Source organism: Leptonotus elevatus, chromosome 2, assembly GCF_054856555.1.
Source record: "Leptonotus elevatus isolate MCC_2025b chromosome 2, RoL_Lele_1.0, whole genome shotgun sequence".
In the NCBI taxonomy this organism is placed as follows: Eukaryota; Metazoa; Chordata; class Actinopteri; order Syngnathiformes; family Syngnathidae; genus Leptonotus; species Leptonotus elevatus.
The window spans coordinates 25,971,140-25,986,537 of record NC_141240.1 but is presented as its reverse complement, the minus strand read 5'-3'; the positions used below and the strand labels follow the sequence as shown (position 1 = coordinate 25,986,537).

The 15,398-nt window shown below is 38.8% G+C and overlaps 1 protein-coding gene across 2 annotated transcripts; it reads left to right on the top strand.

Annotated features, from left to right (window-relative positions):
• Nucleotides 1-2,886: 2,886 nt before the first annotated feature.
• On the top strand, nucleotides 2,887-12,734 carry slc66a1 (solute carrier family 66 member 1). 2 transcript variants are annotated; one of them, XM_086066950.1, is made up of 8 exons: nucleotides 2,887-2,987; nucleotides 4,145-4,338; nucleotides 4,426-4,555; nucleotides 5,882-5,969; nucleotides 7,183-7,337; nucleotides 8,695-8,787; nucleotides 11,710-11,895; nucleotides 12,061-12,734. In XM_086066950.1, the coding sequence occupies exons 2-8, from the start codon at nucleotides 4,148-4,150 to the stop codon at nucleotides 12,145-12,147; spliced, it is 930 nt and encodes a 309-aa protein (XP_085923076.1). In that variant the 5' UTR covers nucleotides 2,887-2,987; nucleotides 4,145-4,147; the 3' UTR covers nucleotides 12,148-12,734. The 2 variants fall into 2 exon arrangements, with proteins under 2 accessions (XP_085923076.1, XP_085923077.1); XM_086066951.1 differs by having other exon boundaries at nucleotides 2,906-2,987; nucleotides 4,129-4,338.
• The last annotated feature ends 2,664 nt before the right edge of the window (nucleotides 12,735-15,398 follow it).

Sequence of the window (15,398 nt, the reverse complement as noted above, 5' to 3'; positions counted from 1 at the left end):
CAGATGCGGTGCTTCTGGCATATAGGATGCCTACCTGGTGAGGTGTTCTGGCCCCGTCACACTGGGCAGAGTCTATGCCTTGGGATTCCCCCAGTAGAGTTGAACAAGTCTGGGTTTCCCTAATAAAGCTACTTCCCCTGCAACCCAACCCGGATAAGCGGTGGAAAATGAATGGAAAAATATACCACCATGTTTTAATGAGTCTGACACCATTTCATTAACATACAGTATATCTGATCCTAGAGTTCCATGTCAATCATAAGAATATGTGACAGGAACAGCTAAATGCAACTCGAGTCGTCATCCAAATATATCCGTATTTGAAGATTATTTTTCTGACTTTGTTTGAAGCTCGTCAAACTCTGGCGTTGTTCCTCCTTTGATTCAGTACCTTTCCATCCCAATTCGACAGTGTTGAGTAGATCATGTTTTGAAGCGAAATTGTAAAATGCAGCGGCACTTTTTGCAGGTAGGCATAACTTAAGTAACAACGCGGTATCACGGGATGATGGTGAAAGGCAGGTTTTGTTACCGGGATATTTCACAATGCGTTTCTTACATCTCTGCTAAATTAAAGTAATTCCATGTTAAAAGCAGCTTGGTACGTCCGTGTACTGGCATTAATGCAATTGCAAATCTCTTTCAGGAAAGCATTTTATAATACACGAAAACAAAAACACTTTACACTGCACATATTCATGTATCGTATTTTTGATTATGACTGTGCTATAGCAGCTCATGCAAGGCGTTCCTCGAATGCGGATGTAATGCAAGCACGTGACATTTCGCGTGCAGCCTGCACGCAGCGCGCTGGCCATCGCGTGCAGTTGACCCCGGCTGGTGGTCCGACGCTGAGTCAACAGCAGTCAGCTGACATTTCGCAGAATTTGTGGTTTTGACCTATGTGTGGGGAGGTATCGTCAGTTGTATGCATGGCTGGCTCAGCTGTCTGCTCATTATTTCTGCTGACGTAAAGAATTGCCAGGAAACTGCATCAGGGCCGCGGATAACATCTGTTTTTTAATTCGGCCCATCAGCGTGCATTCACATTCTCAAGAGTCCTGTCCTGGAATAGATGTTTGTTTCCTAAAATCGATTTATTAAAATGTGTGAAAACGTTTTATTCGTTTACCTTTTTTAATAATTGATGCATTTCAATGTAGAGCACATCTTAGTAAAATAATAAAGCCTATAGCTACTTTTAACAATTTCCTCTTTTTTAAAAATATAAAACTAATAACATAATGCAATTAAATAATGAGAATACATTTGATTAACATAAAAAATTTACAGATTTATATATTTTTATTTTGTACCATTCCATTCTATATTTTATTTTACCTCATATACAAATGAGCTGGCCCATCCATCTACTAAGAATTATGTTGTAATAACACAAATTTGTTTTCCCACCTCTCTCTAAACAAGCGGTGTCCAAACTCGGTCCTCGAGGGTCGGTAGGCCTACAGATTTTGGATGTTTCTCTTAGTTAGAAAGCTATGCATAAGCCTGATAATGATCCTGTTGATTTGAACAGGTGTGTTGGAGCAGGGAAACCTCCAAAACCTGCAGGAAACTGGCCCTCCAGGACCATGCTTTTAAACCAGGGGTAGCCAAGTTCGGTCCTCGAGAGCCACTATCCAGCCTGTTTTCCATGGTTCTCTCTGCTAACACACGTGATTCATGATCAGGATCGTTATCGGGCTTCTGCAAAGCTTGCTGATGAGCTGATCATTAGATTCAGCTGCACTGAAGGAGGGAGACATGGAAAACAGGCTGGATAATGGCTCTCGAGGACCAAGCTTGGCCACCCTTGCTCTAAACAAAAGGCCAGCCCATATACCAGGTGTTTCAAGCTCATTTTGGGGGTACTCAAATTTCCCTAAATTGAATTGCCAAGGTTCCCCAAGCATCTGCTGAGTTGTCTTGTGCCTCAGGCTGGCACTGCTTTAACTCAACCTTGAATTTGAACAACAAATCAATATTGGCCCAGCCATTCTTCTTGCACAGGATGGCATATTACCACTGTCACTTTCGCGACCGTGTTCAAAAAATATAAAGCTGGTGACAGTGTTCACTAATCACCAAATCGGCACGTGAAGACACACGATGCAATTTTTGTCAAGGTTTGTGGATATGTGACAAGGTCGTGGGAAATCTTTGTGTGCTGGTACACAACATGTGCCATCGCATTAGTTATGACACTTCTCTGCAAAGTGGCATTTACTTGGAAAGCATAACACAATCTTGTTCTGCAGCCTGCACAATATGTCACTTTGTCTAACCCTAACACATTACCTAACAGGCATCCACAAAGGCTTCATTACATCGCAACACCGTGTGCAGCATTATACGTTGTCACGTGGCACAAGAAGGAACGCTCAATTCCCACCAAACTTATGTTTTATTCATTTGGTTTTAAATATGGAAAAGAAGTACAGGAGCCCAAGACAAGAATGCCTTACTGCTTTGAGATAAATTGCACTTGATTTGTTATTCCCACGCCTCCCATAACAACATACGGTTACTTGTGAATGGTGGCCACAAATGTACATTTGTTTGCATTGCATGTTATGCCTATTTCGTAGCCACAAATTAGCATTTTGTGTATTTATACTGTGGCCACAATTGCCATTTTTCAACATCTATCTATCTATCTATCTATCTATCTATCTATCTATCTATCTATCTATCTATCTATCTATCTATCTATCTATCTATCTATCTATCTATCTATCTATCTATCTGTCTATCATATCATATCATATCATATATCGATGGACATGCCAGGACGATTTCTTGCTTTCGTCCTCGCTATTGGCCCACTACGCGTCACATGACAACGACGCTCTGGCCAATCAGGCCTCAGCGAGCTTGTTTATTTGTCATCTGCTTCCTTGTTTTTACCTCAGCTGGGCACGGCGAAGTTAACAGAACCGTTCGTTGTGCGTGGGCTTTATTATATCCGCCGACCAGCTACTGCACAGGCAAGATACCTTTTCATTGCTCATTTTAGTTTCACTTGACGTGTTTTATTTAATGTTAGAAGGTGACAGTCGAAAGGAACTCAGTCACCTGTTTCTTGCTATATGAGAAGCTAGCTAAGTGGCCAATATTGTTTTCTTTGTTATCTGCTGACTGCACAAAACGCAAGTAGATGTGTCATTTAGAAGTCTGTATCCACACGGATGAGGTTTCGGTTAATCTAAAAGGGGTCACACGATTAACCTTTGTCCTTTCGAATTTGTTTTTTATTGGAAATCGTGTTTTATTAATTAATTAGGTCGAGATACTTGAGCCCATAGGATGTCATTTTAGATCGAAAAGTTAAGACTGTAAAAATGAATGCGTGCTTGATTCGATTACCTTAAATTTGATTACATTACATTTCTCCACCGTTTCATTTTCACGAGAACTATTTCCTACAAATAATCTACGAAGTTGATATTTTGTCTAGTCCGGCAACTCGCCAGCTATTTTGCCACGAATAGCGCGAAAACAAGCACAAATTCTGAGCCGGTGAGTTGTGTTACTTTGTGTTGTGGCATAATGGTGAGGGTGACCACCACGTAAGCGCGGGCTCACGGGTTCGAGGCGATTTTATTATTATTATTATTTTAACTATATTGTCTTGACATTTGACACTATAACCTACGTGCCAGGGTTGGGGTTAGGTTGGCAATGCTGATAGCAGCCTATATTCGGTGGCAAAACAAAATGAAAACTTTGTGAAAAGATCAAGCGAAGCAGGAACCACGCGCAGTGCGTGACTCGGTGCGGAGATTGACCAGTCACAGCTGTTCACGGCGAAATAGCGTTAGCAGGAGAGTTGCCGGTCATGGAAAATATCCACTGCCAATAATCTGTCTCCTTCCTCTGTCTATGTATATTGAATGCAGACCAAGCAGGCGAAACTGTCTTCCAGTAGATAGCAGTGTATGTAGTACACAAATAACCTCAATGTGTGAGTAAATTGAGACGAGTCATTATTGACATTTTTTGCCCGGTTGTTTACCATGAGATTTTTCTCATGTAAAATATGTGTATTGGCTCAATAAACATTGTGAAACACCATGCGAGACGTTGTTTACCGGTTTGGAGACAATCATTTACAATTGATTTTCACAGCAATTGTTGTCTGTAGAACATGTTGAAGGACGGAGTCCTCACAAATGTGCCTTTTGGATGGGCCGCCGGTGGAAACCTAACTACATTATGCCCCAACGGGTCCAAATGGGTCTGGGATGGTCTTGGAGAATGTGCCCAGGACGCAAGGGACATGGCCAGCGTCTACTTGGGCCTGCTGTCTATCCTCTGTTTCATGATGTCCTCACTGCCGTAAGTGTTGCCCACTCTTGACCTTGTGGAGGGAAATAACAAGCCTTCACCAGAACGCAGCACAACGTATGTTTGGATTGTTCACAGGCAGTACTACAGCTCGTGCAAAACGGGGAATATGGACAGTGCGCTCTCCATTTGGTTTCTGCTGTTGTGGTTGGGAGGTGACACCTGCAATCTGGTGGGGTCCTTTTTGGCAGACCAGCTTCCACTTCAGGTGAAAAAGATCTTCTCTTCTTCTGATGACGAGTGGCGCACTATCAAATTTCAATTTCCTATTTCAATGGCTATTCTGAAGTCGATACAGTCTGTTCCGGGATGCTGGACTTCCTCCGTTTTGCCCAGATTTCAAAACTATTTGTTCCACAGAAAACAATAGAAGTAGACATAATTGATTTCTGCGTCAAACTGTCACCATCATACAGTAATGCTTAACTATAAAGTCGTTTTTTGAACATCTGTCTGTCATACAAGTGTAAAAACAAGCTGAAAACAACACTGTTAATATTAAGTTGTATAAACCGTATGTAAACTTAATGAATGGCAAAACTTTATTGCAAATCTGATTGATCTCACATGCATGCGAATAGATACCAAGTACAGATACCACTAGTACTTTTGATACATAAAATGTCACCCCCAAAACAGGACCGATCATTTTAAACTGTATATCCCAAATAGCATGTTTCCTTCAAATTGTATGAAATTGATGGCAATTTTTTATTCTACTAATTTCTATTTCCTGATTGTAAAACTGCCACAAGAGGGTGGCTGATAAGGGTATCGGCTTTAGAGGTCTTATTGAATACGTGTAACCAGAAAAAGCGAAAGAAAACACAAGTGTGTGTTTAATGCATTCATGCTCAATTGCTCACCGAACAGTTGCGGAACTTCGTGCTTGACAGCGATTTAACATTTTGTGTGACTTAAATTGTCCGCCCTGAATTGTAAGATTTGAGGAATGTTTTGACTTTCAAGGTTTCACTCTGTGATATTTTTCAAGACGTGATGAGTGATCACCGGGTGGAGCTTTTAATCACACTATTGTTATGCTCGGTGTGGCTTGATCAGTGATTATTAATTGCTTAACATCATTCAAATAAGATTGCATCAACAATTGTCAGTTTATATCTGAAAAAAAACACAGAATGGCAGTGTGGACGTTGTATGAGGAAAGTTAAGCTGTTCTCACTTTAAAAACGTGTTGTTAACAATTAATTCATGATTTTTTTTCCTTTTAATGAATTAATTAAGCAGTTAAACAAATACAATGAGAATTAGATGTTTTTATTTTTTGATTGTTAATAAACTAATGCACTAATAAGACAAATACAAATAAAATAAGAAGTGAATAAACATATTTTATTAAACAAATGTATTTTATTTAGCCAGTTTTTGGAACTATTAAAGGACTCAATGGGCCAGATTTAAATAATTCATCTGAACTATATATGAATTGGCTAACCAGATTATAGAATGTTACTCCCACTATATCTGTCTGATTTTCTTTCTTTCGTTTTACCCTGTGTGTTTCTTCCTTTAGACATACACTGCAGTTTATTATGTTTTGGCGGACTTGTTGATGTTGGCCATGTATTCATACTACAAGATGAGGAACAGAATGGTTGAAAGTAAGTATCCTGTTTTCAATTATTTTTCAAATATAAGGAATCCTGTCAAACTGAGTTACATGTTGCTAATTACTTTCATCTGTATGCAAAATACTTTGTTTATTGAGAATTATTTTCACCTAGACACGTTTGAAACGGACCTTTAATACATCGATGGCCTTTTACCAAGTCAACAGTGCCAAAATATATATAGATTACAAATCGTAATTGTGCATTTCTACTGAATTGTTTTCCTTTTTTTTTAACAAATCAAATCATGTCTTTTTTTGCAGCCAACACTAAAATCGCTTTTAACAAAGTTGTTGAAGGACAATGTGCAATAAATTATTTCGTTATTAACATAGCATTTCTTTCGTTTTTTGTAGTTGTTACAGTAAACAAATAATATTCACTCATTCACTGCCATTGACAGCTATAGGCTTAAACAAAATCATTTTAACTATTTCTATTAGTTTAACTTTTTTTCTTCCATTTTTGTTAACAAGAGTATGAAAACCTAGATTTCTTTGGGGTACATTTAGAACAGATATAAAATTTAATTAATCATGAGTTGACTAGTGAAGTCATGCGATTAATTATGATTACAAATTGTAATCGCCTGATGCAATTTTTTTTTTTAATTAAATTTTTTTTTTTAATGAAAAGATTATTAAAGGTTAGGGGCGCCAGGCGATTACAATTTTTAATCGCATGACTTCACTAGTTAACTCACGATTAATCACAAATGTTATTACTGTTCTAATACAATAAAAAAAATCTAGGTTTTCATACTCTTGTTAACAAAAGTGGGAAAAAATGTTAAACTAATAGAAATAGTTCTATTTTTTTTTTTTTTTTACGTCTGTAGCCGTCAATGGCAGTGAATGAGTTAAAATAAAACCGCCCATTGATTGCATGAATAGTGATTTAAAAGCTGGACAAATCCAAGTCGGAGCAGAAAAATTTGTATTATAGAATTCTAATACTACAACCATGAACAGTTTACAAAATGGAGTCATCAGTTAAGATGAAGATGTTTTTAGGGAACTCATTTGTGCAGAGTTGAGTCTGCTGCACTTCCACTCTCAGGAAGATGATGTCCTGTCATGTTGCTGTCACCTTCTTCCCTTTTATCGCTGTCCATTTCGCCTCACAGCTCTTCTTTTTTTTTTCCCCCTGTAAGAATGTTTGAAATGTTTGTTTTGCCTGACTCAGCTGTTCTCCTCCTCACCAGACAGGAGGGTTTTGCACGTGGTGGGTGTGGCATGCGTGCTGGGCTTCACTACAAGCTTCGCCGGCCTTCCAGGGTGGCTCGCCACCCAACAGGAAGCCATCCCCTCGCCGTACAGGCCGGGGCGTACGCTGCTCTCGAGTACAGATCTTGCTGCGGTCAGTATGAGCCTTGGTCATTTGTACCACTTTTTTTATTTATTTTTTAAGAATGATAAATTCACCTCTGTATTACATATGCATGTCTTGTTTTCATCTACTCATTATGGGAAGAACTTTTGATTGAAATCCCTTCTGGGTCCAATTCTACCAAGTCCAAATGAAATTTGCTGTCAGTCAACATTGGATGAGATCATTATAGATGATTACAAAAAATAAATGATTTTGAGTATTATGGAAAAAAAATTTTAAGTTCTCTGTTAAACTATCTGAATTAATTTAGCTGTGTATACACATTGATGTCAGTGGGAGAAATTATGATCTTTTTTTTTTTTTTAAATAGGGATGTTTGATACTTCAAGTACTTTTGTTACCCTAAAAAAAATTGACAACTTAAAAAAAAAAGCATATAGATATCCCAATAGAGTATTTTTCCTTAAAGAAATACTGTGTAAAATCTAGCACCACTTAGTGGTGTACTAATTCACTAACTCATCTAAAAAAATGTATATATTTTTTTTATTGATTTCCATTATATGCAAAAAAGATGTTATCACATCAACGTACATTTTTAAAATATAATCTTAGCTAATTCCCGTGATTTGGTCTCCTGCCGCTTGTCTCCCTTTGCTTTGCTCTCTCTAGCTTCTCCCGCTAGCCACTCTTGTTTAGCCGCTCTGGCTAACTCCTGCTCGCGGGGCTGCTCGCTCACTTGCTCACTCCAAATGATTTTTGATAGGCTTGCGAAGTGTGGCCTCTGAGACACCGTAGTGCGCGTAATTCAAAATGGTATGTATTATATTAGTTCACCACTAGATGTCACTAAATCCAGTCTGTACCTTTAAAATTCCATGAAATTGATGTCAATTTTCTATTCTTGTAATGTCTGATTCCTAGATTTTGATTGTAAAATGACCACAAGGGTTCAAATACCGATACCCTGAAATAAGGCTCGGTAACAGCCCGATAACCAATACCAGGTATTGGTGCTTGCCCATCCCTATTTAAAACTATTATTTCTGTAATTGCGTTTAAGTAGGATCATAATAGCTCAAATAAGGGCTAAATTAAATCTAGAGTGATGCGGATGGCTTTTAACTCATTCACTGCCATTGACGCCTATAAACATAAAAAAATTATTTGAACTATTTCTATTAGTTTTTAATTGTTTTCCACTTTTGTTAACAAGAGTATGAAAACCTAGATTTTTTTTATTGTACATTTAGAACAGATATGAAATTTGTGATTAATCGCCTCTTGCCCCTAATTTTTAATAATCTTTTTTTTTTTTAATGAATTTATTGCAACTATTTATTTAAATCATGTTCTTGCTCTTCTCTCGTGTTTATGGCTTCAGTCTTTTACCCCCAAAGAGATCATCGGATTCTCCATTGGCTCGATATCGTCAGTGCTCTACCTGTGTTCCAGACTTCCTCAGATATACACTAACGTGAGTATGACAACATGGGACGTATTTACATCACGTACTAAATTTTTTTATTTATTTTGCAGATGTGTCATGCTCGTGTCATTGTAAATTAATGTTTTGTCTTTAATGATGCGAAAATATTCCCCATGTTCTCTAGCGAGTCACGAGCTAGCCTGCTACGTTGCTTAAATGTCCTATATAGTGTCCTTTGTGTATTCTTACCTTTTCACGTTCCTTTTCTCTTAAAGGGGAAGTCCACCTTAAACATTTCTTGACAATAATACTACATTCGGATTCATATTACATTTGTGGAATATGAGTTATGCAGCAAAATCCAGCTGTTTTTATCCATCTCAGGGGGCGGCCATTTTGCCGCTTGCTGTCGACTGAAGATGACATCACAGTTGCTCAGGGTTCACGTAATGACCAATCACAGTTTTCTGAAGCTGAGCTGTGATTGGTTGTTACCTGAGGCCTGAGCAACTGTGATGTCATTTTCACTCGACAGCAAGTGGCAAAATGGCCGCCTTCTGATATTGATAAAAACGGTTGGATTTTGCTGCTTAACTCATATTCTATTAACGTAATCTTAACCAAAATACAATATTCAGACTCGTGTGGCTGCATAGAATTTTTTGGGGGGGCTTGACTTCCCCTTTAATACATAGACTACATGTCACAAAAAGCAAAACATTGACAGGAGTCATCCTTTGCCTGCTGAACTAAGGTCACGTGCAATATGACGTCGTATAAGATGGCCTTTTGAACCCTGAGGTTTTCATGTGGCTAAAGGGGGTTTAGTACGAAGTTAATGGCTGTTGGATTATAGAGCAGAGGCGTCAAACTTGTTTATATCGCTGGCCACATCGCAGTTGTGGTTTGCCCCGGGGGGCAACACATCACGTTCTCTTCAGTAAGTGGAAAACATGCAAAACAAATCTTTATCTTTTGTGCAAACAGGAGCACATTTTAGGACTTTGAAAATGAACCGTCAATATTTTCTTTAGGAAAGTCAAGTCGGTCTTGAAGGAAATGAAGAATACAGACAAGTGCACCAGTAACAGTCCGAACAGTGTGAATTCTATTTAAACTATTTAGTGTGGCTAGAGTACAAGTCTGATATACTGCTTGTTGCTTACCTTATTTCTTCTGTGGGAACCTTAAAGAGAAAGTCAAGTTAGACATTTTTATTTTTAATAATAAGGTTTTCAGTAGTGTAAACACAACATTCTGATTAAAATGAATGAAATAAGATTAATTGATTAATTGATTGATTGATTGAAAATTACATCACAGTTGCTCAGGTAACGACCAATCACGGCTCACATGTTATCCGGGTTTGGTCATGTGACATTGGCAAGATAAGCCGTGATTGGTCGTTACCTACCCTTAGGCACTGTGATGTCATTTTCAGTCGACAGCAAGTGGCAACATTATTTATGAGATGGATAAAAACTAGTGGTGCAACGGATCATCATTGATCCGTGGTCGGTTAGGATCAGGCCCCGCAGTTCGGAAAAAAAACAAAGTGCGCATTCACTGTCCATTGTGACATGTCAAGGAAGCTGAAACATACTCAACGGAGTATACACACTAAGTCTAACTTCACAATAAAGTTTACCAAATGCAGTAATACATTGACGGCAAAGCAAAGAGCCTAAGCACACTTTTACTTTGAAGTTCGGCTACGTCGTGATTGCTAGCTTGACTTCTCTTTCAGACGTTACTTTATCGTAGTTGATTGACATTGTAGTTGCGATCAACATCAACGCAACGCTATCCCGAACTCATATTCACTCGCTAATTTAGGACGCTAAGAAACCGCTAATTAATTACGCCGTCAACGTATGACACGGCAGAAGTCTCAGACGTAAGTGGCTAGCGGCTACCTGTTAGCGTGACCAATGACTGTCTAAATGTCTGGCTGCCGGCTCAGTAAGTTTGGCAGCTTAACTTTAATTATTTTTCAATATTCCGGATTTAGACTACTTTGTAATTCACTTTCCATGTTTAAAAGAAGGGAAGTGCCTTAAATTGCACGTTGAGGTATTTTCATTACTTAAAAAAATAAAAGATAAATAGAACTTTGTCTTCATTTATTTTATAAAACATTTTTGCCCACGAAAAAAGAAAAACATTCAACTCAAAATGTCAAACTTAGCTCTACACAATTGTAAGCCGTTAATACCTTATTTTACACAGGAACCATGTAAAAATAAGAATGTTTTTGCCTCATATTGCACTTAAAAGTTGTGTTCCTAAATCCTAAATGGCTATATTAGACATTTTGTATTGTTTTTTTAAATTTATTTATTGGGAAAAGGCGTTTTACAAAATAAATGAAGACACTAAATCCTACATAGCTATATTAGACATTTTGAATAGATTTTTTTTTTTTTTATGGTAAAAGCGCTTTACAAAATAAAGACAAAGTACTATTTATCTTTTTATTTGATTTTTGGTCTGATCCAAAAAAAGATCCGATCCGAACCATGACTTTTGTGATCCGTTGCACCACTAATACAAACGTGTAGATTTTGCTACTTAACTCATATTCTACAAACACAATATTCACCAGAATGCTGTGTATAGACTAGAGGGACCACATAGAACCTTTATGTAATTGGGTATTATTTAATTTTTATGGCGAGTTTTGAACATATTTCATGGAAATAGGCTTTTGCGGGCTGCATAAAATGACGTGGATAGTCAGATCTGGCCCACGGGCCTTGAGTTTAACACCTGTTTTGGCCTATTAAATATGTATACAGATGTACAGTATAGTGAGTGTCATTACAAATGTGAAATAACGGTGTTACCCAAAATATTCACCCTAAATTAACACTGTGGATTAATTGATTGTGTGAGTGTGCATGTCCAAGATTATTAGTCATTTGTGAAGGGAGTGATTGAATATGTTCAACTCTGACTTCTCCCCAACAGTTCAAGAGGAAGTCAACGGAGGGGGTGTCTTTCTTCCTGTTTGCGCTGGTAATCCTTGGAAACACTACATACGGCCTGAGCGTGCTGCTGAAGAACCCTGACCAGGGTCAAGGAGAGAACAGCTACGTCATCCATCACCTGCCCTGGCTCATCGGAAGCCTCGGAACGCTCCTCTTGGACGTCTTTGTATCCTTACGCCGCCATGCTTACGGTCGCTTTAGCGTGTACTTGCTACATTTCAGGGGGCCGTCTTGTGACTGTGCGCACACAATTGCAAATATCTATGAGATGGCCAAAGTAGACATTTGAAAAGACACCTGTTGTCATTTCATCTTTAACGTTGCGCTTCAGATCTCCGTGCAGTTCATCAGCTACGGCAAAGCAGCAGACAGGCTGGACGCCAGCACCTCGGAGACGACGCCTCTGATCGGGAGCTAAAACCTTCCGCAAATCGCTCCTCGGCCATTCAATGCCTCCCAAAAAGGGATAAACACATTTCGTTTTTTTAATTGTATAGTTGTATTTATTTCACTCCCTTTTTCAGGAAGATGATTTTATTTTTAACCGAGTGAAGACTGATTATGCGCATTTCTGGTGTGGTTTCGGCACCAGCGATGACATTCCGTCCTAGTTTTAAAGGGAATGGTGAAGAATTCTCCCATCGGAGTGTAAAGTTTTTCTCTCTACCAAGTTGCCAAACACTGCTGCATGCTCGTTTACAGTACAGCTGTAACTTGAATCTTTACTTGTTGTTTTCATGCTCTTAAATGTAAAAAAAAAAAAAAGCCCTGGAATCTGAAAAAAGTGGTGCTTTTGTTTTTGTGTATTTTAAACACATTATTATTTCAGTTTCAAGGTTTTATTTGACTTTGTACTTCCATTTTAAATACAGACACCATGACTGGTTTTATTTGCACTGGTGATGATGAGGCATGTCATATAAACTGCAACACACTATATCATGCACGTTTAATTTACATTTTCAGTCAGCATTCTCACATAATTTTGCACGTTTTTGTACTTTATTTTTTCGGGGGGTGGGGGGGGGTCATTGGGTCAGTGTACTGTAAACACAACAAAAAAAGAGTCAATAAAATAGAATGGAAACAATGTAATTCTGCTTACTGTTCATTTTCTTTTATTTTGGAATGAATGTTATGAAGGATTGTCCTTCATTAGCAACCTCACAGGGACTTCTTCAAACATGAACTTTGCCACTACGCAACCGCACACACAAACACAAACCGTAAGAGCCCACCCGCTTGGGGTGTAAGGTCAATGTAAAAATGAGGCTTCCGCGTGTGCGGTTGTGAAACAGTGGCAAAAGAGATTGTGATGACCGGTTTTTAGGAGTCAGTGAGGGGAAGCGCCCATCCATCACCAAGGATGAACGGAGGCGATTTATAAACACAACTCTCGTGGGAATTTCTTAATGAGACACTTTCAGCCAATACAAACTGGTGAGAAAAGGAGTGATATGCTTGAAACATTTTTCTTCCATGTTTAGATCTGGGATAGAATGTGCAGTGTTCCCAATTCGCAGGAATTAAAAGCTACTGCAAGCATTGTGTGCTTTACTGTTTGTGACTGAAACACGGTTACTATTGCGAACAGCTGTACACGCATTTTATCATTAATTGGACCACTGCTGCGTGTTGAATCTGAGAAACAAAACAGTGCCATCTGGTGGATGCGCTGCCCTTTCTGAAGAGTCATCAGTTGTTTACATTCCTCTTGATACGTCTTGGACTTAATTCGCTGATTGTGGGACGCAGCTATCGCAATGTTTCCTTACAAAACACTCAAGGCCAACCAGCAATGATAAAAGTAAATAAAAACAAACATGATTGATGGTGTGTTGAATTGAGTGTGTCACGACTGATGCTCGTGCGATGTCCTCACATCACTTGTCTGTGCGAGCTGTTAGATTTGTGGGATTAATGCTGTTCTTAGTGTCTGTTTACTGAGCATCCTCCTCCTCATTCTTTCCCATCTCCCATGGGCGAGTGAGCTCTCGATGTTTGGGTGGAGTTCAAACAGGGTGACACCTCCAAGATCTATGGTGACACAAACCTCAAATAACATCTTATTTCCTGACTGGTCGGATATCACTGGGGGACTTTTTTTTAATGGTATTATTAGGACAAATTCTACTGTATTGATTTTACACGTTAAATACAACTCAGCTTCATTTAGGTAGTAATTATTTCATGTACCAGTAGAGGGAGCCCACTTTCCAAATGGAGAATCACTAAATGACAGCTTTAAAGGTGGGGTCTTTAGTTTTGTCTGTTTGTGTTTGTAAACACAATCGTTTGTGTTTGTAAACAGCCAATTTAAAACGGACTCCTCCCATGGCTCAACCCCCACTTTTCTCGTCAACATTGCGCCTGCCTTCAGCGACACGCCCCCCGCTGTGATTGGCTGGAGGGGTAAAGATAGACTTTCCGCCCACAAACGTCCCTCTCATGGCAAAACACAACAAAATGGCAAAATAGAGTGGTGGTGGATGATGACAAAATCACCACCACACATTAACAGAAGCCCAGAGGTGTTGATTAAGAAGGATTACATGTGTATACATCCAGTGTTTAAGAAGTGTTTATTTCTGAGTGAAAACTAAAGACCTCACCTTTAAATGTGTATTATTTTTATCTTTAGATCGGATTTCTTTCATTGTGATATTTGTTATTAACTCCCACCCCTTTTCCCCACTGGTTCAGGTCACTTTTATTTAATTTATTATTATTATAAATACTTTTTTTAAATTCATTTCATCTTTTCCAATACAAAACATTGAAAGCAGAACTCAACAAAACAAATACAAGTTCACAGTCAACAGTAAGACCTTCTTTCCCCCTTAGTAGGTGCCTTTGTGTGATCCATGTAATTAAAAAAAAAACTACTAGCTAATAATAAACATTATTATTGCTAATTCAATGAACCTATTTAGTCCACAAAAATAACCACAACACTCTCTCTGTCGTACTCTGCAAGAACGCAAACGTTGGTTGGGATGTCACCCTTTTATTTAGCTTAACAAACAGCTACTGTTGGCCGCAGCCAACACCGGAAACCAGAACTCACGCACACGTAAAGCCGCACGTAAAGACCCTCTCTTCCCGCGAGACATATGTTGCGTTTACTAACAGTAGGACATAAGAGTGATAAACAGAAATGGCAACACCGGAATACACAACACACTTAGTTAGTTCGTTCGTTACAGTACAAAACACAATAAGCCTATTACATTTGACTTGTCTACTCTGTATTAATTATAAAATACACACGTGAAAAAAAGAACACAAGCACCACTTGTTGGACTGACGAGGCATTGGCTTGCACGTGACTAAAGGTTCGCCGTGATTCATTTGTTGTCCACCGTGTTCAGCGTCTCTTTGTGTTTGCGCAATGACGTCAACATGGAGCAAACTTTGGCTGAGTCTCCAAAGTTGGACGCTTTCCAAAACGACGCATGACATCCTGAATGGGCACGCCGCATGTCACGCTGTGATTGACAAGCCACACGTCTCGTAGGTGGGGTGGAAGGGGCATCGGCTGTGGGGGGAGGGGGCCAAAGCCTTAAAAAAAAAAAAATCTGTTTCTGTCCAATATTAACTGCAGCACAAACAGATGAGTGATAAACAAAAGGCAAAGTAAACACACTCCCAAGGTTTTGTCACAACAAC

Excerpts from the sequence above, each read along its gene's own strand:
- slc66a1 (XM_086066950.1), top strand. The coding sequence starts at position 4,148 with ATGTTGAAGGACGGAGTCCTCACAAATGTGCCTTTTGGATGGGCCGCC. Across the intron at positions 4,556-5,881 it reads CAGACCAGCTTCCACTTCAG|ACATACACTGCAGTTTATTA; the intron begins GTGAAAAAGATC and ends TTCTTCCTTTAG. Across the intron at positions 8,788-11,709 it reads TTCCTCAGATATACACTAAC|TTCAAGAGGAAGTCAACGGA; the intron begins GTGAGTATGACA and ends TCTCCCCAACAG.